This window comes from Magnolia sinica, chromosome 19 (genome assembly GCF_029962835.1).
Source record: "Magnolia sinica isolate HGM2019 chromosome 19, MsV1, whole genome shotgun sequence".
Classification (NCBI taxonomy): domain Eukaryota; kingdom Viridiplantae; phylum Streptophyta; class Magnoliopsida; order Magnoliales; family Magnoliaceae; genus Magnolia; species Magnolia sinica.
Genome location: NC_080591.1, coordinates 60,672,170 through 60,696,481, shown reverse-complemented (window position 1 = coordinate 60,696,481; position 24,312 = coordinate 60,672,170). Strand labels below are relative to the sequence as shown.

General features: G+C 41.4%; 1 protein-coding gene and 1 non-coding gene across 2 annotated transcripts; both read right to left on the bottom strand.

The window, feature by feature from the left end:
• Positions 1 to 664: 664 nt before the first annotated feature.
• LOC131235825 (small nucleolar RNA R71) lies at positions 665 to 771 on the bottom strand. The gene has a single exon (XR_009166345.1). It is a non-coding gene; the product is annotated as a small nucleolar RNA R71 (small nucleolar RNA).
• Positions 772 to 20,781: 20,010 nt separating this feature from the next.
• Positions 20,782 to 21,701, bottom strand: LOC131234703 (NDR1/HIN1-like protein 10). Its single transcript, XM_058231637.1, has one exon. The coding sequence runs from the start codon at positions 21,633 to 21,635 to the stop codon at positions 20,955 to 20,957; it is 681 nt and encodes a 226-aa protein (XP_058087620.1). The 5' UTR covers positions 21,636 to 21,701; the 3' UTR covers positions 20,782 to 20,954.
• Positions 21,702 to 24,312: the final 2,611 nt, after the last annotated feature.

Genomic DNA, 24,312 nt, shown 5'->3' with positions numbered 1-24,312 from the left:
GGGACTCCAAATTAGTAACTTCTTTCCAACCCTCTCTTTCTTTTTAGATTTTCTTTTCCTTTCTTAGGATTAGGTTTCGAATTTGATTGAGGGCTGCGAGTGTTTCATGCCCAAGTGGGCCAGTGACAACACTCGACATCTCTTGACTGAAGGAGGATTGGTTGAGGGGTTGATTATCCATTGCAGGACTAGACACCACTCGAAATCCCCTGAGTTAATTGAAGTGATGGCTGAAAACCAACCTCTTCTACCCCAACCTAGGGTGGGGGACATTCAGGATGAGAATGAGGTGCATCAAGTACCCCCGCCACGTACTTTACGAGATTATTTACAACCAGCGGGGGTGAGTATGCCCTCATGCATGATTTTTCCTGAAAATACAAGACATATGAACATCAAGCCAGGGGTTATCCAACTCCTTCCTAAGTTCCATGGGCTTGAATCTGAAGAACCATATCTACATTTGAAAGAGTTTGATGAGATCAGAGCCACTTTATATTTTCAAAATGTGTCTGAGGACACAGTTAGGCTGAGACTCTTTCCTTTTTCCTTAAAAGAGAAGGCTAAGACGTGGTTACATTCACTGCGTCCTAGATCCCTTGGCACATGGAATGATATGCAAAGGGAATTTATAAAGAAATTCTTTCCACATCATAAAACGATTACCCTTAGAAAAGCAATCATGAACTTCACCTAAAAGGAGGATGAAACATTTTACCAATGTTGGGAAAGGTTCAAGGATTTGGTCAGTTCATGCCCACAACACGGCTTTGAAACGTGGCGCATTACAAATTTTTTCTACAATGGACTGAAATCTTCCATGCGCCAAATGGTCGAGACAATGTGTAATGGAGAATTCATTAATAAAAATGTTGATGAGGTATGGGATTACCTCGATAGTCTTACTGAAAAAACACAATCATGGGACTATTACTCAAAGTCGAACACCACGTCTAGGCCGACTCAATTAAAGGAGAAAGGTGGATTGTATCTCTTGAAAGAAGAGGATGATCTCAAGTGTAAAGTGACTACGCTCATAAGGAAAGTTGAGGCCATCGAAGGAAAGAAGGATAAGGTTAATGAAAGTGTTTGCGGCATCTGTGATTGCAACATTCATACAACTGAAAATTGTCCTGCAATACCTGCCTTTTGAGAAGTGTTGAATGAACAATCCAATGCTGTAAATAATTATCAAAGACCTTTCAATGGACCAACCTCTAATACGTACAATCCTGGTTGGAAAAATCATCCAAACTTTAGTTGGAGAAATGGACAAACTGCTACCCCTCAAAGTTTCTTCAATCAAAATCCAAATCAAGGGAAACCTCTAGAAGAACCGGTTCAAAATTCCATGGAAGAGCTGACCCAGGCAATGCAAGATTTTATGCAAAAGATGGATTCACGTATGACGGTTATAGAAAAGGGGATGCTTCCTGCACAACCGCTCCCCAATCCTAAACCGCAATACGAGATAAGTGATCCTAGCTCTTCAAATCCAATGGGGCACGCTAAATCCATCACCACTCTTAGGAGTGGGAAGATCATTGATAAAACTCTTCCGATTAGGCCCAAAAAGCCTCAAGAACCCGAAGAGGACAACAATGATGGATCTAGCGATGCCCCACAAAAATTAGAACCGGAACTTCTAGAAAAGCCAGTTGCTCCATTTCCTCAACGATTGGTTGCATCAAAACCTCTCTCTAACTCTCAGGATATCCTAGAGGTGTTGAAACAAGTGAAAGTCAACATTCCTTTACTTGATGTCGTAAAACAGATTCCTTCATATGCCAAATTCCTAAAAGACTTATGCACAACCAAACAACGGCAGAGTATTCAAAAGAAGATCTTCTTGACCGAGAAAGTGAGTGTCATCCTAAAGCAAGATGTGCCACAGAAATTCAAAGATCCCGGTAGCCCAACCATATCATGTGTAATCAGGGACCATCGAATTGATCATGCACTTCTTGACTTAGGAGCGAGCGTCAATTTGATTCCCTAATCGGTATACAAACAGTTAGGTTTGGGTGAATTAAAACTCACCCTAACCACACTACAACTTGCTGATTGCTCTGTTCGTATACCAAGAGGGATAATTGAGGATGTGTTGGTCCAAGTCGATAGATTTTACTACCTTGTAGATTTTATCATCCTGGACACCGAACCCATCAATAACGTGAGCACTCAGATTCCCGTCATTCTTGGTCGTCCATTCCTTGCCACTTCAAACGCAAGTATCAATTGCAGGAATGGTGTCATGACTATGTCTTTTGGGAATATGACATTGGAGTCAAACATCTTTTTCAATAACGGCAGAAACTTAGAGGATGATGACGATTTCCATGACATTAACATGATTGACTCTTTAGTGGAAGATAGGACACCTCTGACCTTATCCTCTGACCCTTTAGAGACGTGCCTGGCCCACTCTCATGATTTTGATGATGACATGATTAGGGAGACGTGTGCCTTGCTTGATACTGCACTGGTACTTGAAGCTAACTGGTGTAAGCCACAATTTGAAGAGTTACCCCAAACTAATGTAGTGCCTCTACCGCCTAACCTCAAGCCACCGAAGCTTGACCTAAAACCTTTGCCCTCTGATTTGAAATATGTCTATTTAGGTCAAGATGAGACATACCCGGTGGTATTCTCTGCCCACCTGGAGAAAGAATAGGAGAGTATGCTCATATCTACTCTCATTAAGCATAAGGGAGCCATTAGATGGACGATAGCGGACTTTTAGGGAATCAACCCCTCGATTTGTACTCACCGCATTTATCTTGAGGATAATGCTAAGACTGCTCAGCAATCACAACGTAGACTAAATCCGAACATGAGGGAAGTAGTTAAGGCCGAGGTTCTTAAACTATTGGATGTGGGTATCATATACCCCATATCCGATAGTCAATGGGTGAGTCCAACTCAGGTGGTTCCTAAGAAGTCCGGGATCACCATCATAACCAATGCCAATAATGAACTCGTGCCAGCTAGAGTTACTACTGGTTGGAGAATGTGCATTGACTACAGGAAGTTGAATACCGTCACGAGGAAGGACCAATTTCCTTTACCCTTCATTGATCAAATCTTGAAAAGGCTAGCTAGTCATTCCTATTATTGTTTCCTTGATGGGTATTCGGGCTACAATCAGATTGAAATCGCCCCTGAGGACCAGGAAAAGACTACATTTACATGTCCCTACGACACCTTTGCCTACAAAAGGATGTCATTCGAATTATGTAATGCCCCTGCCACCTTTCAGCGATGTATGATGAGTATCTTTTCTGACATGGTGGGAAAATATCTAGAGGTCTTCATGGACGATTTCTCTATTTTCGGTTCATCTTTCAGCAAGTGCTTAGAGAGTCTTAAATGTGTGCTGAAAAGATGTGAAGAAAAGAACTTGGTACTTAATTGGGAGAAGTGCCATTTCATGGTTCATAAGGGAATTATCCTTGGACATATTATCTCGTCCAAAGGAATCGAGGTGGATAAAGCAAAAATTGATCTTATCTCTAACCTACCTCCACCCAAGAACATACAGGACGTGCGATCCTTCTTAGGACATGCTGGGTTTTACAGAAGATTCATAAAGGACTTTAGTCTCATCTCTCGTCCTTTATGTAATCTACTTCAAAAGGATGCATCATACGAGTGGACTGAGCCATGTCAGGAAGCTTTCACTAAGCTTAAGGGCATGTTGACTAGTGCACCCATCATATAACCACCCGACTAGAGCATTCCTTTTGAACTTATGTGCGACGCCTCTGATTATACTCTTGGAGCGGTTCTAGGTCAGAGAAAAGATAAGAGGCCCTACATCATTCATTACGCGAGTAGGACTTTAAATCCTGCCCAAGTGAACTACTCGACTACAGAAAAGGAACTTTTAGCCATAGTGTTCGCCTTGGACAAATTTAGGTCCTACTTGATCGGATCCAAGATCATTATCTACACAGATCATGCGACACTTAAGTATCTTCTTTCTAAGAATGATTCTAAGCCTCGCCTGATACGATGGATTCTTCTACTCCAAGAGTTTGATTTGGAGATTAAAGATAAAAAGGGAGTAGAGAACGTAGTGGCCGATCATCTGTCTCGCCTTAATACCTCTGATTCCCCTGAGGTGACCCATATAAATGACATGTTCCCTGATGAACAATTGTTCAGAGTCTCCCATTCACCTTGGTTCGCTGATATTGCCAATTATCTTGTCACAGGTTCCATACCGACGCATTGGACTGCACAAGATAAGAAGAAATTCTTTATCAAGGTGCGCAACTTTTTCTAGGACGATCCATATTTATTTAAATATTGCTTAGACCAAATCTTGAGGAGATGTGTGTCAGACGATAAGTATCAGAGTGTTATCTCCTTCTGTCATTCACAGGCCTGTGGTGGTCACTTTTCTGCTAAAAAGACCACGACTAAGATTTTACAGTGTGGCTTTTATTGGCCCACTATGTTCAGGGACACTCATGAGTTTTGCAAGGCTTGTGAGCGTTGTCAAAAATTGAGAGCATTGTCCCGTCGAAATATGATGCCTTTGAATCACATCCTTATCATAGAAGCATTTGACTGCTGGGGCATCGATTTCATGGGACCATTCCCCCAATCATTTGGAAATTTGTATATTTTGCTCACCGTAGATTATGTCACTAAATGGGTCGAAGCAATCCCATGCCGAAATAATGACCATCGCACGGTCATTAAATTCTTAAAAGAGAGCATCCTTTCACGGTTCGGGACACCTTGAGCCATTATTAGTGATGGGGGCTCACACTTTTGTAATTGACCATTCGAGAGCTTAATGAAGAAATACGGTATCTCTCACAAGGTGAGCACCCCATACCATCCACAGACAAGTGGACAAGCTGAGATTTCCAATAGGGAGATCAAACATATCCTAGAGAAAACGGTTAACCCTGATCGTAAGGATTGGTCAATCCGATTGTCCGATGCCTTATGGGCATACCGTACTGCTTTTAAAACCCCTATTGGAACGTCTCTCTTTAGACTTGTCTATGGGAAAGCTTGTCACTTGCCTGTGGAGTTGGAACATAAAGCGTACTGGGCGATCAAAAATCTGAATTTCAATATGGACAATGCTGGCTCGCTACGTAAACTTCAATTAAATGAACTTGAAGAAATCTGGAATGATGCGTACGAGAACTCGAGAATTTACAAAGACAGAATGAAGGCGTTTCATGACCAACGTATTCTACGGAAATCATTCACACCTGGTCAAAAAGTCTTTTTGTATAATTCTCGATTACATCTTTTTCCAGGTAAGCTTCGATCTCGTTGGACTGACCCTTATATTGTGGTCACTACGTATCCTCATGGGGCCGTTGAGATAAGAGATCCTGACAATGGCAAGGAGTTTAAAGTAAATAGACATCGCTTAAAGCCATTTGTCGAGAAATTTGATTCAGAGGACATGTTCATACCTCTGACCGATCCTGTTTACCAGTATTGATCTCCTAATCTGATGGAGTTATAGGTAGGTTTCCTGTTTTCATAGCACTAGGAAGTTTCCTTTATGATGTTTAGGATAGACGGTAAACTTAGCGCTCCTGGGAACCAACCTAGCTTTTCATTTCATTTCACTTTCCTAGTTAGTTAGTTCAATGTTTATGGGTAACATTGCTGCAAACCCTCATGAGACTACAACTCGTCCACTAGGGGCAACCTAGGGGTTTAAAGGCTTGTTGCATACGCTAAATGCAATCGAGAGCACCTGCGAAAGTGGTGTAGGTAGGATTTTATTTTTGTTATTTTTATTTTACTTCTGTTGGTCTCTTTCTTGTGTTGACCCGCTCTTACGTAGATATCTTTGGAAAACCTCTTGATTCTTTCTTCCAGGTACTATCTTTCCATCACTCCTCTTATATTTTCGTTGTCCCATGTGCATTGCATGCTTATTTCTTTTACATTGAGGACAATATAGATTTTAGGTTGGGGGTAGGAGATTAGGTTTCCTAATCAGTGTTTTCTTGGTCTTGAGCAGAAATTGTGAAAATTTTTAAATTTTTCTGGAATTTCGTATGAATTCGAAGCGATTTTGACGGCCATCTTGGATTTAGAATTATAAGATAAGTGATGTTGGAATTTATGACTCTTGGATTCAACTATTTGTTAGATTTCACAGTTAAGTTCGAACTATTAATCCATGATTAGAAGTTTTAAACATTGATTGAATCATAATTTTACATGTCACATCTCACTTACACATTAAGGTTTCATTCGATATTGAAGGATTAATTTGGTGATCACTAAGCTTGAAAGAAACCAACCTGAGAAATTGAAAGGATTGGGCGAATGGTCTACACCATAGGTTTGCTCCCTATAGGTGTAGACTTAATTCCCCATGAATGATATGTGAAAAAATTTGGGTGTACAGTCTTCATCATAGGTTTGCTCCCTATAGGTGAGGATTTGATTCCCCTTCTTGGCGTTACTCTTACTATAAAAAATAAAAAATCAAAAAATCAAAATCAAAAGCAAAAAAATAAAAATAAATAAATAAATAAATAAAAATTGAAAAGATGATTTGTGAGGCAAGTTTTGGTAATTCTCGTGTTGGTTACCAATGATATCCTGAGATCGAGAAGTGAATTTTAATGATGATAAGCCGAGATTAGACTATACACACATGGATCCTAATGTTTAGAATTTTTTCTAACTGGTGGATTAATACTTTGATCTTAACTATGAAATTTATTGTGCGTGTGAGGCAAGGAGAGAGTAATGCCCAACATTCATGAATCTCAAAATTCTAGTATCTGATTTGTTTTTCAAAAATCACTCGAGTTCATATGAATTGTCCTGTAATTCTCAACTTATTTTTCACATACTTTGCTTGGGACTAGCAAAATGCTGGTTGGGGGTTGTGTTGAGGGTCGAATATTGCATACTAGACCCCAATTACTACCTGGATTTACGAACATAACACCGCTTAACGGTTTATTTTAATCATGTTTGTGATGCAAGGTGAATCTAGGAGCGTGGACTGGAAAGGATGTTAAAAGCATGGATTTAACGCTCAGGCATCACCAAGGCATTAGACGGGGCTCCATAGGACCAAGATCAAGGATTTACATGCCAGAGATCAGAGAAATTCCAGCCACTCATCTTAAACAGGCCTAAAAGACGTCCATAATGCAAGATCATAGGGTTCCCACCATCTGATCGGCTTGAAACTCCATACGTGGCCTGAGGACCATAAATGAACCGTACACGTCTAATTTCAGCTCCTGGATCACTGTGAAAGTGGCCCAACTGACAGATCAGCCACCAAAACAGTGATATGGGGCCCACCTGTTATCTAGATATGCTTCAAAGTTAGTCTTGACGGTTTAAATGATATGACAAAATGGATGGACGGAGCGGATTTCACAAAAACATCAAGGTGGGACCCAGTTCACGTGTGTGAGTGCAAATTGTCGGTGCACTCACATTGCACCGAGTCAACAAAGCAGTCAAACTACGTTTGACCAAAATTTTCGCCCGATCCCGTGTCTGTTGCTGCGAACGGAGAACAGAGGATCGCTGCATGATCCCTGTGGGCGACCATGTGGACCTATAAGCTTAATCTGACCCGTCCATCGAATCCCAACGGGTCGTCTGAGCCAAGAACAGGAGGAAAATCCAAAAGAAACGCAGAAGGAGAAAATCCAACTCTCCAAACGGAAGATTGACGGTTTTAAGAAAATCCTGTGGTCCTCATCAATAGAAGGCCAAAAACACATATTTCTAACCGAAATTCCAAGATCAATCTGGTGGCCGGTGTGGATTTCCTAAAAGTCAGCTGAAGTGGGCCCCACCACCAACACAATGCAAGAAATTGCGCAAGCCTCTACGTCCATGAAAACTGACGTCGGTGGGGCATTATTCGATCTTGGCGGTGATCGGATTAGCAATCTAGACCGTCCATCATGCTACTGGGATGATTTCGATCAGATCCCCAGGCTTTCCACCGTCGAGCAAGTTGTATCTTCACCCATAAGATGGGTCGATAGGGGCTGGGGCAGATTTAACTCCACATTGTAAGATGGGTCATAAATGGAGATTCAGGCCGATCAAGGCCATTCAACCCTGAGCAGGGAGGGGACTGACCACTCCCAAGAAAGCTGATTAGTAGATTTGGTCGGCACAAGTATGGATTTCAGTTCCGGTGCAAGTTCGTTTTGGGAAATTGCTGCACAAAAGAAACAGAGTGCGTAGAGCGTTTTGGAAGGTGCGCTGCACCTTATAAAAAAACCTGGCCGACCACAGAAGAGGAGGCATCAGAGGAGCTGGGAAGTTTGGACGTGAGAAAGCAAGAGAGAGAGAGAGAAGGGTGGACGGCTCGAGCTCGGATTCTTTCTTCCTTTTCTTCTATCTTCATGTATTTATGTCTTTCCTTTGTAGATATGTTAGCATGACTATGTCAGGCTAATCCTCTTAGCTAGGGCTAAGAGGTGAAGCTTGTAGCGTGATGGGAGAATTTATGCGTGTGCCTTTTGTTTAGATTGAAGGGATTTTGATTTAATTTTATTATGGGAATATTTTTAGTTTTTAATGGTCTGTTGTGACTAAAATTACAATAGGTCTGCGATGGCTTTGAGTATTTCTTTTTTCTTATTTTGATTATGACATCAGGAAGCCTTGTTGTTCGCCATCGTCTCTTGGGCATGGTTGGATGTCGTCTACCCTTCCTAACCTTCATAATCATCTGATTGATTGTTAACTAGTTTAATTTTGTTATTTACTATGTCTCCTAGGCATGGTTTGGTGATGGAATCCATTCTAATTCCTATATCTTTCATCTCTTAAAAACTATATCAAAGGAAGTTCAGTCTTGATTTTCATGAGGATGGGACTCTAAGTCCAATTGAATTCTTGAAACAGGTATAAGATCTCCCTGATCTCTACAAGTGGATCCTCTGAATCCCTAGTTTCCTTTCCTTGAATTCTTTAAGTTTTAGATTAGTATTTCATTATTATTCCTCAAATTCAATCGATTTAGATTTCATCTTGGTCTAGTTCTATTTCTACTTGGTTTCAAAGTACGTACAGGTTTCAGTCCCTTGGGATTCGATCTCGGTCTCACTGAGTTTATTACTACATCACAACCCTATACTTGGGGAGTGAACAAGTATATCAGGATGTCATCTATAAATACGATGATGAATCAGTACAGATACGGCCGAAACACCCGGTTCATAAGGTCCATGAACACGGCTGGTTTGTTTATGAGTCCAAACAACATCACAAGGAACTCGTAGTACCCAAAGCTGGTTCTGAATGCTATTTTCTACACGTCCTCATCCTTGACACGTAACTGGTGATATCTTGATTGTAAGTCGATCTTTGAAAAATACTGTGCCCCTTTCAACTGGTCGAACAAATCATCAATCCTGGGTAAAGGATACTTATTCTTCACTGTTACTTGGTTCAACCTGCGATAATCAATACACAATCGCAGTGATCCATTCTTCTTCTTCACAAACAACACAGGTGCTCCCCAAGGAGATACACTCGGTCGTATGAAGCCTGATTCCAACAGACTGTCGATCTGTCTCCTCAATTCCTCCATTTCACATGGAGGCGTGTGATACACCGGTAGCGAAATGAGTGTCGCACCAGGCATAAGGTCGATAGTAAAGTCGATCTCGTGCTAAGGAGGTAGTCCAGGTATCATCCTGAACACGTCTGTAAAATCTCAGACTTCAGGCGTGTTCCCAAGTGTCAGCCCATCAACATTCTTTAGTAAGGTAGTATAACAACTAATGCGGTAGTACCAACTGACCTGAACTAGGAAAGTAAAGGTCATGCCCTTAGGTCCATGGGCTGTCACCATTCTAGTATCACAATCGATCTCTACCTTCATCTCGATGAGCCAATCTATACCGAGGATGACATCGTATTGACATAGTAGGGTGACAATTAGGTCAATGAGTATTGTTCTGCTTCCTAAGTCTATCGAGCAACCCTTACAAATCTTGGTAATGTCTGAGAAGGTCCCTGTGGATGTAAGGAGTCTCATCCCAACCATAGGAGTAGTTTCCAATACTAGTCACTTGACTACTGCGCATGATATTATTGAAATAGTGGACCCGGTGTCCACCAATAGGAAGACTGGTATACCTTGGATATGTGTTGTGACTTCGAAAGCCAATGGTGTTGTGGTTGCTGTCTCGGAAGCCTCAACTGCAAGTGAGTACACTCGAGCTTATTGAGGACGATTCAGCTGCACTGCCATAGGTCATTGAGGTGGCCTAAATCGAGGTGCAGGTGGTCGGTGAGATGGCTGTGCAGGCGGTACTGATCGTAGAGGTGGAGCTGAGCTAGATCGTGGCATCTAACGGTTAATCTTCTGAGGAGGGGTGAAGCCATTGTCCCTCATTCTGGTAAAGCAGTAAGTGTCAATATGACCCAACCTCTTGTAGTAGGTGCACCACACATTTGATCGCCTCAGCTGGGCTGGTGGAGCAGTAAGTTTGGGAGGCGAATTTGCAGGTGGCCTCTTACCAAGGAACGGTCTGCTCAGTAAATCAGGTCGAGGCATCGGACCCATGAGTACACGTGTACGGGATAGTCTATCCCCATCCTGTTTAGCTCATAAGGACATGTTCACTAGCTTAGCATAGTTGGGAATGCTAGCGCAACACATCTTCATACGTATTTCAGGCCGCAGACCTTCAGAAAATTGTTGCATTCGCATTGGCTCGTCTGCTAGTATCAAAGGAGCATATTTGGCCAGCTCTGTGAACTTGTTCTCATATTCCGACACGGTCATCCATCCCTGTCGAAGGTAAAGAAACTCTCACTCCTTTTTATTGCGGTAAGTGAGGGGGAAGTACTTCCCATGGAAGTAAGTCTCAAAAGCTTCCCACGTCCATACATACCCAGCAGCAACTGTCCGTAGGATGCTGTCCCACCATAGAGATGTGGTCAAGCTAGTACTCGGCCTCTTCGGGTCTATGAGTACCCACAAAGGTGGGAGGTCTGAAGCGCTGGAATCGCTCAAATAAACAGCTGGCATTCATGTTTCTAGCAGGGTGCGCGGGTGGTATAGGCAGGGCCACGCTCATGTTCTGGGCAAGTGCCCCCTCAATGGTGGTTCAAATTTACTTCCGCTGCTGCATAACGAGCATCATCTGCTCCAACTTATCAGGAGGAGAAGCTGCCTGAGGCATGTGTGGTGTCGAGGTAGACACATGGTTCTGTTCTGGAACCGGTGGTGTAAAAGGTGTTGGCCCATTGGTAGGGCCAGTGGCCGTCTGTGAATCCGGCATAGTGTCACTGTCAGGGCCCAATTTGGGGTCTATGTGGCTATTGCTTAGGGGAGGTGCCCCGTCAAACGATCCACCAAGTGCAAGACGTGTTGTATTCCGAGTGACTTTCGGAGGCATTCCCTATACACAACATAGGGTGCAACACGTGTAAGATTTAGCATAATAACACTTAATTTGTCAAGAATTCTACACATTCCACAAACAAAGGAGCTTCATGCATTTCATTTAACTAAAATCATCACAATACATGAGATGTAGTCTTACATGGATCATAACAGCAGATGCATGTGAGCTAATCTAAACAAAGCTTTAAACACTCAAACACATCAACAACTCTAACATACTACCAAGCCTATCAAGGCTATCACAAAGAAAACCCAAAGATGACTACAACATATGACTAGTCGTCCGACTCTAGTGATGGAGGAGGAGCACCCTTGTCCTGCATGAAACACAGGAGAGTCTTCAGAGTGCAGGACATCTTCTTGAACTTTTGTTTCATATAGGCCTTATTCTCCTCAAGCTCTCGCTTCACTTTGGCCTGGGTCTCTCTAACCTCCTGCCTCAGGGCGGTGTGACTCTCCTTAATCTGAGTCAAGCGGGCTTTTAAGGCAACTCGATCACGGTGGTGCTCATGTGTAATAGGAGAAGGGCCCCCATCAGAGTCTTGGGCCTCCTCTTGTTCCTCTTCCTGCTCTTCCTCATCATCATTTCGCCCTTCGTCACTTCCTTCTCCCACACTTCCTTCTTCAAATTCTTCTTCCTCCTCCTCTTCATTGTTTCCTAACTCTTCCTTTATCACATCACTGTACTCATCAAGTCGAGCTTGACATTGTTGTGACCCAATGCCCATGTTATTGAGTGTGATGTCATTGATGAAATGGATCGGCGCAAGCTCATCCACGTTAAGTCTGTAGCCGAATTCATGAGCAAGCTTACATATAAGTCGGCCGAATGGGAGTAAAATATACGTCCTAACGACGCGTGCAATCTGGATTATCTGTAGTAGTACGTACGTAGGCAGGTACAGCTTGTCTCCCTACCCAGCACTGTATAAGAAGTCCACCATCAAATGTGTGCATTTGGTGCAGTTGCTTCACCTAGGATACACATTGTATGTAAATATGTAGTAGAGTAGGTGGAAGTCATAAGTCATCTTGTTCACTGGGAGGTAATTGCCTCGCTTCCAATGAACCAGTTGGCCATAAAGAAATCACGTGCGGCGATCTCTTTCACGCATACTCTTGAGACTCTTCTCGCTAGCATGTATCTCTCCACGTTGAATCCCCATAATTTGGGCTATCACGTCCACATCGACAATGGCTTCCCGCCTTTCCACGAGGATAGTGAACTATAGAGGCTCCAACAGTAGATCTTGTATGTGGGCGTAGAAGGCTCGGACAGTGCTCTCATATGCACGTGACTTGCCTTCAAATATGGGACCCCACCCGGTGTCCAACAGGAGGTCCATCACCGGATAAAGCTCAAATAGTCTTCCATCCACATGTACTTCAAAGATAACTCTACGGCCTTGAAACCTACTATGTTCGACGCCCGCCGATAGAGCTCCTTGGAGAGGAATTTAGGGATCGAGATCCCACTTCATTCTTCGCTCCTGCTCAATATTAGTGCTAGCCTCGATGCCTTTTTGCTTCCTTGGACGGGTAGGGCAGCTAGGCCCGACTTCATCTGTGGGCGCCCTCTTCTTTCTTATAAGGGAAATGAGTGTGGAAAGGGAAAAGATGGCAGCCACTAGCTCAAAAAGAGCCATGATAGTAAAGCAAGATTGAAGGATAAGATGGGTTGGTAGATGTTGAAGTTTCTGAGACATGAAGGTGGGTTTGTGTACTCAAATGAGAAGAAATAAAGGAGATTGAAGGTAGTAGGAGATGGGTTTGAGAGAATGGTGGAGGTGGGCGCAAGAAAAGGAAGAAGATGAAGGTTGTGATGTATGGAGGAGAGATTTGAAAGAGAAATTACAAATTTGGAGGGGTTTGAAAGCTAGGGGAAGGGTGAAATGAGCAAATGAGGGTAAATGGACCATAAATAGGGTGGACCCACATGCAAACGGGCCCCACATGTGTGTGGGAGAGGCGACAGGCTGCCGGACTTGCTAGCCCGCAGCAGCCTACTGGACCCGACCGCGATGCATCGTGTTCGGCGTGGTGCGCCCCCCCCCCCCAACGTATTTTGTGGTTTAGGCCCCTACGGCCGTGAAGTGTGTTTTCTTGCCCCATCTCGCACATATTCACGCCTTTTGGCGTGTTTCAAGTTGGGGATGTATCGGGTAATAGTCTAAACCCATCGTTTAATGGCCTAAGGAGGAATTGAGATCATTTTACATGGTCTCGGTCGCGTATGGGCTATATGCAACGGTCACTTTTCGCCCATTGGTGAAACTTTGGATCCTACGACTGTTTCTACATTTTATCGCCCCCTCCTAAATCAAAGTACATCAGTGTGCATCGTGTTACCATAACCCAGGTCCAGTTTAATCTAAATCATGATCTGATACCAACTTGTAAACCCCCAAAAATCGGAGGTCGAGTAGAAGCTCAACTCTCGAGTTCCAACGCATCACTTATGTAACATAGACAATGATGTTTAAATATTGTCCATATTAGTGCATTAAACATGAGTGAGATTATACTAAAATAGCATATCATACTCCAGAGATAATTAAGTTAAGCAAGCGGAAGAATGAGATAGGTATATAATGTATAGAAGTGTTTCTCAATCCCCAGAGTATGAGTATGTTACCATGCTGAATATATACATGTGTTAATCTAAAATTTACAAATACAAAAATATAAATGTCCAACTAATCCTTATAGTCCCTGTAATCCCATTGATCAATACATGGTTTACATAGACCTGCCTGATGCTAAACATAGGAGAATTCTTCCTCCTCGTTTATGAAATCCCAATCAGTAGTGTAGACATCGTCGCCACCTGTATCTACAATAGAGTCTGGTTGGTGTTTTAAAACACCATCCCAAAGTGAGAGTGAGTGATCAACTCAGTGGTACTATAAGGCAAAAGTTAACATGTTATTAATTCAGTCAAGCAGTAATGATAAATCAATACAACAAACATTCCCTAACTACTCTGGTTAATGTAAGGATGGTATATTGTAATGATGCATGCCCTCGCCTGTACTCCCTCAGTGATACCATCTCACGGTCGTGCATGCTACTCCCACTATGCTTACATCGCCGAAGCACATGCAGTGCGGTGCATGATCATGTTAGCTGAGTACTTAATTAAGCTTATTCATATAGCATATTCAGGAAGCTAAGGTACCTCCCTTTATATCACTTACCCAAACGATAATCCATCTAAGGTCGTCAATCCTAGTAAACACACACGATAGGCAAGTTATAGGGCAACATCACCCCTAATTTAAAGGTAGTGGATATGTAAGTTCATGAGTTTACACTCGAGGTCATTACGGGTGGCTTGTCACCATCCATGTAGGCCTATTTTATACTCGAGGTCACTACGAGAGGCTCGTCACCTGATCGTAGACTGACAACTTGAATACAGTGTCCTATACCACTATATTCGGCTCATGAGTTTGGGTTGCTCATTAGTCACTACGGGGAGGCTCGTCACCCCAGCGTAGGCCGACAGCTCAACCACAGCGTCTCATACCACCATGCTTGGCTCATGAGTCTTAGCTAATCATGGTTCCAAGGTTAAATGGGCTTTACATAGGTAAGTGGTACCTTAGATTCAAGCAGTAGCGTCTATACATGGTAAACACACATTAGGCCAATTGGGTTACTTAACAAGTTTGATTGGTATGAACGCACACTAAATTAATCAACATGGAGTGCATACGCACTCTTCGTGGCCTAACCACTGCCGATAATCACCGTATGAGTTGGATTCATCGTACGTATCCGTTGTGGCGTAACTAGTTCGGCCACTTGATCGGAAACTGTTACCGATTGCCTGGACTACGTATTAGTCCTAGTCATACTCAAATATAATAGGCATTCATATGTGATAGTTAAAACAAAATTTAACAACCAATTCAAATACAATTCTCATTTGGGCATTTTAACAACAATATTGCACATGTTATCATACATAGGCATTTCATCCATAAATCACATAGTAGCAAGATAGGTTACATGAAGGAAACTGTAACTATAGATAAGGTAATTGAGAATCCTATCTCAACACCCTCATTAAATATATTTCAACAAGCAATTTCTCATTCAGACATTTTATCAAACTCTTAGACTATACATTTCAACGTACATGTAATGAATTAGTTATAACATATATTATGGCAAATCCTTTCACAAAGGGGTTGTCATAAGTACAATAAACATGAATTCTAGATTAATAGTCATGGCAAGCATAAATCATAATTTTCTATTCATTCAAACATTTCAACAAACACATGGAATGCATTTTGTACTCAACCTAGTTTACACATACATGATATATCGAAAAAGTCGTAATTGATCATATGGCAGCAATCAAGTCAGATATAAATCATTACTGACATTAAAAGCCTTAAAAACTATAACCTAAACGTTTATAGTTTGTACCTTTCGTCGGTACACTCGTTACAAACTCAGTTCATACACCACATCTTTGTCTACGGCACAACGACTACCTAAACATTGAAATAAGTTAGCTATTTTACCGATTTCTCTATTTGGATTCCTAAAACAGATTAGGGTTAGGATTTCTTACTCAAAAATGGAGTTGAAATGAGTTAAGTAGCTAGACGTAAAGGCGATTCGATGAGTGGAGTAGCAGAACGGGAGTACTACAACAAACCCCAAAGGTTTCCCTTCGATCTCCATTCTTATCTCCTCTTTTCTCTCTTCTCTCTCATAGGGTTAGAGAAAATTCGGATGAAATGAGAGAGGGGTGGGTTAAGGGCATTATATAGGCCCAGAAGTGATGTAAATGTCCCCAAGGCCATGGTATACTTAGGTTATAGCTAAAGGATGTTTGTTTCGGGCAAACAGGACTCATCTGGAGGTCCATTACTCACATACGGCATGGAGTAAGTTCTCTGACCATGGATTTAAGTCAGGTTAAGGTTTCGGTCCGATCGAATTTGTAGATCGATCGTGGAGGACCTGTTTGATTAGTTCAACAGTCATCGACACTCGATCAGGACCACAAGTATACTGACATGTGTAGGGAAAATTTTCTAATCCAAGGGTATAATTCAGTCAGAATCTGATGGTCTAAAGTCTTCAATTTTGCCCGCAAGTGAATGGTCCAATTTACTTAAGTTTGAGTTCCTTTTCTAAAGATATTCGCGTTTCTCACACATTTTGCTCAGGGCTCTAGTTGTGCGTTTCTGGGTACTATTCGGGCTCGACTCCGAAGATGGTTGTTAAGCCCGGTAAGGTAGTCATAACCTTATAGTTTCGCGGTAATCAAACTTTCGACGCGTGGTCCAGGTCCGATACGGAGTTTCAATGTGCTCTTGAGAGCAACTGGGTTTTGAGATTGATCCTAGGTTTCTAGGTAATGTTGGGCTAGTGATTCTAATAGTTTTGGGTCTTGCAATTCATATAGAAAGTGGTTCAAGCTAATTCCACTGATTATTTAGTTTAATACTTAATTAATTTTCGTCTAATTTCTAAAGGATTAGTCCTTAGTGATTTCTGCCTGAGGTGGTACTCGAGTCTTTGTATAGACTTTTTCGACACGTTACAATTATGAGAGAGAAGACTGTAGCTGATATATGGGGGAAGTTAAAGAACATCAATGTGAAGAAGTCTCTTAAAAATTGTTTGTATCTGAAGCTGTAGTTGTTTAATTTGAAGATGGCCAAGGGGGTTGATGTTAAAACCCACATTAATAATTTCAATAGTCTTGTTTATAAATTATTAGATGGGGATGAGATGATGAAAGAAGAAGATGAGGCATGTATTTTGTTGAATTTTCTTTCAGAATCATATGGGTTGTTTAAAGACTCTTTGTACACCGGTAGGATGACCATTAGCGTTAAGACTGTTATCTCAACACTTCAATCTTAAGCGATGAAAAAAAAGCGGTGACATGAGTGCTTCTACAGATGCACTGGTTACGAGGGGCAAGAATTCTAAGTGAGATAATAAATCTTTGCGATTAAGATCCAAATCTAAGGGCAAGGGCAAAGGTAAGCAGAAATACTGAAACTGTGACATGACAGGGCACATGAAGAAGAATTGTCAAAATCTTAAGTCAATGAAGGAAATATCATAAAGTTCTTTTAGAGAGGCCAACATTGTTGAATCTAGTGAGGAGGCGGGTGGTAGTGACATGTTGCCCACATCAAAATTTAGATATTTCAGCGATGAATGGATTTTAGATACAAGAACTTTATATTACATGACCCCTCATAGGAGTGGTTCACCAGCTACAATGAGTGTGATGGTGGCCACGTATTTATGGGGAATGATAATGCATGTAATGTGGTTGGTGTTAGATCAGTGTGCATCAATATGTTTGATGGAATCGAGCATATCTTAACAGATGTGAGACATATTCCTTAGTTAAGGAAGTGTCTGATATCTCTCAGAGCACTCGATGCAGTTAGGTGCAAATTCATTAAGTTCAATTGTGTCCTTAAAGTTTCAAAGGAGGCACTCGTAGTCATGAAGGCACAGGAGTTGCAGTAGCTACAGTGGATTCCACTTCTGTACGTATGTGGTAAGCATACCTAGGCCACATGAGTGAGCAGAGCATGAAGGTACTTTTTGATCGTTGTTTAATTCTAGTTTTTACAAACATTAATATTAGTAGCTTTGTATATATGGTAAATTGTCAATGTTATTTTTTAAATTTGGGAAACATGTATATAAGGGGGTTCTAAATTATGTGTATTTTATTGTATGGGAGCCATCGCCCAGAGTTTCTAATGGAGTATCATCATGTTTTGTTACATTCATTAACGACAACTGTAGAAAAGCTTGGCTCTATTTAATGAAAAGTTAATTTGAGGTTTTCACCAACTTCAAGTAATGAAAGGCAATTGTAAAAAAATAGTAAAAGCAACATGTGAAAGTGCTGAGGACAAATAACGATGGGGAATTCAATTGATTTTATAAGGATGAAGAGATCATGAGATACAACATAGTGTGCCACGCACCTGAGAAGATTGATACGGCTGAGCGGATAAATCAGACTCTCTTAGAGAGGGCCTGACGCACAATGAGTAATGCTGGGTTAGGCAAGGAAATCTGGATTAAGGCCGTTAACACGACTTGCTACTTAGTGAATCGGTCCTCTTCTATGGCTATAAATTGTAAAATTCTTGAGAAAGTATAGAGTGGTCAACAAGTAGACTACCTAGGGTTGTAAGTATTTAGTTGCGATGCTTACTCTCATATATCGTCAATTAAGAGAGATAAGCTGGACTAAAGGGTTAAAAAGTATGTCTTTGTTGGCTATAGAAATGGTATGAAAGGGTACAAGCTATATTACTGGGTCACATGAAAAATCATCCTTAAGCGTGATATTAGATTTGACAAAGGATCCTTATTCTGTAAGGATGAACACGAGGAGGACAAAAAGTCAATTGTGAATGTTTAGATAGACAAATATGAACACAAGCTAATACTGAGACATATATGGAGAGGTACATGAGTAAGTGAAGCAGCCATATATGAGAAGGAATCTTCCAAGAGATTGTAGGTTACTAGCGAGATACAAGGATGACTTAAATATTACATTTGCCCTCATAATCAATGAGGGAGATCCGTATACTTTTCAGGAGGCTTGTAATAATGTAGATGCCAAAAAGTGGAAAGCAATGATGCATGACAAGATGGATTCCCTATATAGAAATGAGACGTGAGAACTTATCGAGTTTCCTGTCAGCCGTAAAGCGATAAGGTGTAAGTGGATCTTCAACTAGAAATATGATAAGTACAAGGCAAGACTGGTAGCAAAGGGATACACTCAGAGAAAATGTGTTGACTTCACTAAGATATTCGCGCCCGTGGTGAAGTAAGTATCCATCAAATTCGTATTGACACTAGTTGCCCAATATAATCTCTAGCTATAATAAATGGATGTGAATAAAACTTTCCTATGTGGGGAATTGGGAATAACAAATTTACATGAAGAAGCCAAAAGGTTTCAAAATACAAGGGGCAGGGAACAATGTTTGCAGGCTGAAGAGGTCGTTGAATGTCAAAGCTTCAGTTTCTGGTGGCATTTTCTACAACCGAAGTTGAGTATATGGATATGGAAAAAGAATTCAAAGAAGATGTTTAGTTAAGGGGGATGATAAATCAATTAGGGCTTAAGTAGGAGGCCATGCAGTTAATTATGATAGTGAAGCGTGGTTAATTTGGTAAAGAACTCTATTTATCACTCATGTACTAAACATATTAATGTGCATCATCATTTTATCCAACAAGTGCTTGATGAAGGAGGCGTGCCCTTGAGAAGATACATACAAGCGTGAATCCATCTGACATACATATAAAGGTGGCTCCCATAGAAATGTTTAAGTTTTGTACAACTTTTCTGGGCTTGGCGAAGTCTTAATGAGAATAGAGTATGCACGAGAAGTGATAATGAAGTTATGATGGAAGGCAATTAGAGATAGTGATGACAAATGAGCAATGAAGTATAAAGATTAAAGAAATGGTAGAGATTGTTGTGTAATATCTTAAATTTGTCAGTTACAAGGCCTGTCGATGTTATCAACAAACCTCTCGATCCCATCGAGCAAATGTCGATGCCATCGACATATGCTTAATCCCATCAAGAAAATCTGAAAAAATCCTAATTGATTGCTAGATAGTTTTGGAAGTTGCTACTCGATGACATCGAAGGTCTCATCGAAGGCGTGCATAATTTTGTGTAAGTGCGCAATTTGTTTTCTATTCTAGTCGGGTAGTATATATACCAATTGTAATCGGGATTAGGGAGAGGATTAAGATTTTCTAAGGTGTTCTTTAAGGGCATAGTTAGGATTTCAAATGAGATTCGAGGGTTGTTCGAATCGGTAAGATTTATTATCTCTTGTAATTTTGCTTTCATATATAGTACATTACTTGTCACTTTGTGCGGTGATTTTTTTAGCAAGAGTTTTTCCACATAAAATTTGAATTGGCTTCTTCTTGAGTTTATTTATATGATAGTAATTACTTGATTATACTCGTGAGTTTTTCTATGAGTCCAAACAATCCTTTTGTTTCTAAAATGGATCAACGAAGGATTCCTCTCCCTTATAATTATAAGGGAGGAATATTAGAGTTTGGATGAGTCCAAAAAATAAAGCTAAAAGAATAATCAGAAGAAAACTCACGTGGGACACACCGACTAGTAGTTGCCCACCAATGAGCCTCACGTGCTATATCCAACGAAAATTGGGTGAATTTGGATTGTTTGGAACCACATTCCGGCTTCATATTTAAAGTAATCTTCCCATTCCGTTTAGGTTTTCATTTAAATAGAATTATATGCAACCTTTGTTGCAGAGAATAGATGATGACCACAAACATGCACTCATCCACAATCGAAATTGAATGTACAAACCAAACCATCAGGATGGTGGGCCCCAATGCAAATGAGGTCTAGTATTATTAAGGGAAACAATAAAGGAATAAACATTCAAAACATGGGATAAAATAGAAAGTAAAAATGCATAATCAATGAATAAACAGAATCAATAAAAAAAGAAACATGCGGTGGTGATCAGAAATCAACGTCGCACTTTGTCCCAATAAATCCAATGGCCGAGGATCTGCCAATTGTGGTTAAAGGGACCTTCAACTCGCACTCAAAATCTGGCTTGAAGCGTCTAGTCTTGACTGATCCGATCTTAAATCTAAGCCTTGCATAGATCTTAACATCAATGGAGAAGAACCCTTGTCCTTTCTCCCTATTGAAATCCACAACATCAGAGTTCCCCAGTGAAATGGGAATTTGCCCAGAGAAAACTGGATGGAGATTGGTAGTGTTCTTATGCCCTTGATAAAAAGCCGGCAAAGGGTTGTAACCAAACCGCTCTCCTTCGTAGTAAGCTCTAGCTGCAAGCCTATCGTAGTAAATGCCGATCCGCTTGTTGGGGTTCCTTATAGCAACATCTAGTGCAAGATTGTAATGGAGAATATTGTTGTCGGTGAGATTGAATTCAGTAAGCGTGGCACTCTCGACATACACTTTCATCTTGGAAGGGCGGAAAATGAGCCAGAAAACGAGGGTGGCGATGCCCAAAACCACGATGATGGTGACGATGAGCTTGAACAAGGTACTCAGTAGGCAGCATGGGCCACAACATCCGCTCCCTCGCTCGCGCCGGTGATGGGTTTGTTGGGGAGGGATAGGTGGACCATAGTAAGCTCCATTCAAAGGGACTTGCTTTGCCTCAGCCATGGGGTGAGAGAGAAAGGTTGGGTGTGGAGAAAAGAAGAAACGAGGAGGCTGAGAGAGAGAGAGAGAGAGGGGTCGGGTGTGGAGAAGAAGAAATGGGGTGGCTCCTTTAATATGTGTCTGAGACGTTCGCTTTCAAAGAAATTTCGGGCCCGCGTTTTCTTACTTCGGCCCGTCGTGGTAATCTAATATACACGTCGTGCAAAAGGAGCAATCGGCTAAAGAGGACCGGAGTCATCTATAGGACGCGTTTTACCTGGCGCGTATACAGTCAGAGCGGGACCTGGTCGACTTCGGTAAGGTCATGACTGTGGGCCTACCTTGATGTATTTGTTATATATCCACGCCGTCCATCCGTTTTTCCGCATCATTTTACAATGTGGGCCCAAAATCGAAGCAGATTCAAATATCAGATGGAACACACTATAGAGAAAAGAGGTGATTGACCATTAAAAGTTTATTGTGGGTCATAAAAATGTTATATCAAGATTATATTTATATTTTCCATTCATCTAGTTCTCTTTGAACTTATAAACAGATTGGATGTCAAATAAACAATACGGTGTACCCTGAGAAGTTTTTAACGGTTGGCGTTCAATAACCACTATTTCCTGTGGTATGGTCCACCTGAGGTTTGGATATGCTTCGGTTTTGGGATTGTGTCATTAAAATGATCTGCAAAAATGGATGAACGGCATAGATACACAACACATATAGCAAAGTGAGCCCTACAGTTACGATCGAACTCTCGTCAGGTCTGGATGGGACTGAATCCGCACCCTGTTTCATGTACCCATGCTCTTTCGAAATCATATATTATATCTACTCCGTCCACAAGGTGAGAATCATTATTTTCACCATACATACAAAATATCGACCCAATAAAAATCCCAATAGGAAAATGCAAAATTGAGTATAAAACTTCCACGTGGCGAGGTCCCAGCGTCATGGATCAGGATTATTTTGTATCTTTCTCTCATCGAACCACATCTGATGATCGGGTTTGATGGAAGATAGACATCATGGTGGCCCCACACACAACTCTATCGTTGGGTCCCATCCACGTTGTTACCTGTTGTGTGGGCCACCTGAATCCTTTTGGATCTCAGTGAATTTTTTAACTCATTGCAGGGGGATCGAACCTGATGAACGGAATTGATTCCACATTTAGAACATAGTGGGCTCCAAAAAAAGAGCTTGAGTGGTCTGTGAACTGCATAAAACCGGTGTTCCAGCGGTTCCGGTCCGAGGATTAAGCCCAAAGAATACAGATTCAACAAAGTACGGTGGCGACTTTCCACGACGAGGATTACGTCGTGTCCCAACACCGCGTGTGACGACTTTGTCGGCCCACCATGATGTATGTTTTATTTTATTTTATTTTATTTTATTTTTTAAAAAAAAATCCACCTTATCCATCTGTTAATCCATATCATTTGAAGGCATGAAACCAGCGTTGAAGCATATCCACAGCTAAGTGGACCACACCAAAGGAGAGAGTAGGGATTAAACGCAAATCCTAACGTTGAAAACTTTGTGGTGCTGTGGAAGGTTTGGATCAAGTTGCTATTTATGTTTTCCCTTCATCCAAGATATTTTGACATTACGAAGGGGTTGGATGACAAATAAACATTACTGTAGTCCCTCTGAAGGTTACACCGATGTGGCTAGTGTGTTGACGCCACCAAGTTCTATGGTCCCATCATGATGTATGAGCTTCTTGCAGTGCTTGAACCGACAAATAAGTTATCGAAAAATCAAGCGGACCACACTGTAAAAATCAGGAGGGATTGAACGCCTGCCATTGAAACCCTCATGGAGTCACAGAAATTTTGGAACAGTATGATATTTGTTTTTTCTCTTCATTCAGGTCTGTGTTGACCTTATGAACAGATTAGATGGAAAGTAAACGTTATGGTGGGCCCTATGAATGTTTTAACAGTGAGAATCATTATCCGCACTGGTATTTATGATGTGGTCCACTCGAGCCTTGAAAATTACTCATTTTTAGGATCAAGATCTAAAATGATGTCTACAAATGGATGAACGGGGTGTGTGTATGATAAATACATCATTGTGGGTTCATGTAACTTTGATCTCCTTTGAACCGTTCATGCAAGAGCTGGAGGAGCGTCAGCACTGGTCCTGGAGCTTCCTTCTAGAAAATTGATTTGATAGTTTGGATTATTATGTAAAATTGCGGTCCCGGTGTCTTCCATCACACTGGAAGCCTTCCATCTAAGATTGTGACGGTTCATCTACTTATGTCCACTATGGTTGGCCCACGGTGCTAGCATCAACTAATTGAACAATCTCATCTTATACTTAGTGGTTTTTTTTTTTTTTTTAAATCCTGTGATTAGCCCCCACGGAGTGAAAATTGACTTGGGTCTAAATGATCTTATAAGTTTGCGGTCATCTTGTGTGAGAGACTTTATTTTGGGTCAAGATGGCCAGGTCTGGGTTTGAGGATCTGGGAGTGCCCATCTCAAAGGTTAGATTGAAGAGAGCTGATTTCCAATTCTCACTGGATAAGATCCATAATAGAATAAATGGTTGGACTGCGAGATTTTTATCGCAAGCTGTGAGAGTTAGCCTGATCAAACATGCCCTAGGGAGTATCCCAATCCATGTCCTAGGAGCGTCCAAGGTGCCTGTAGCTGTCCCGAGAGATCTCCAA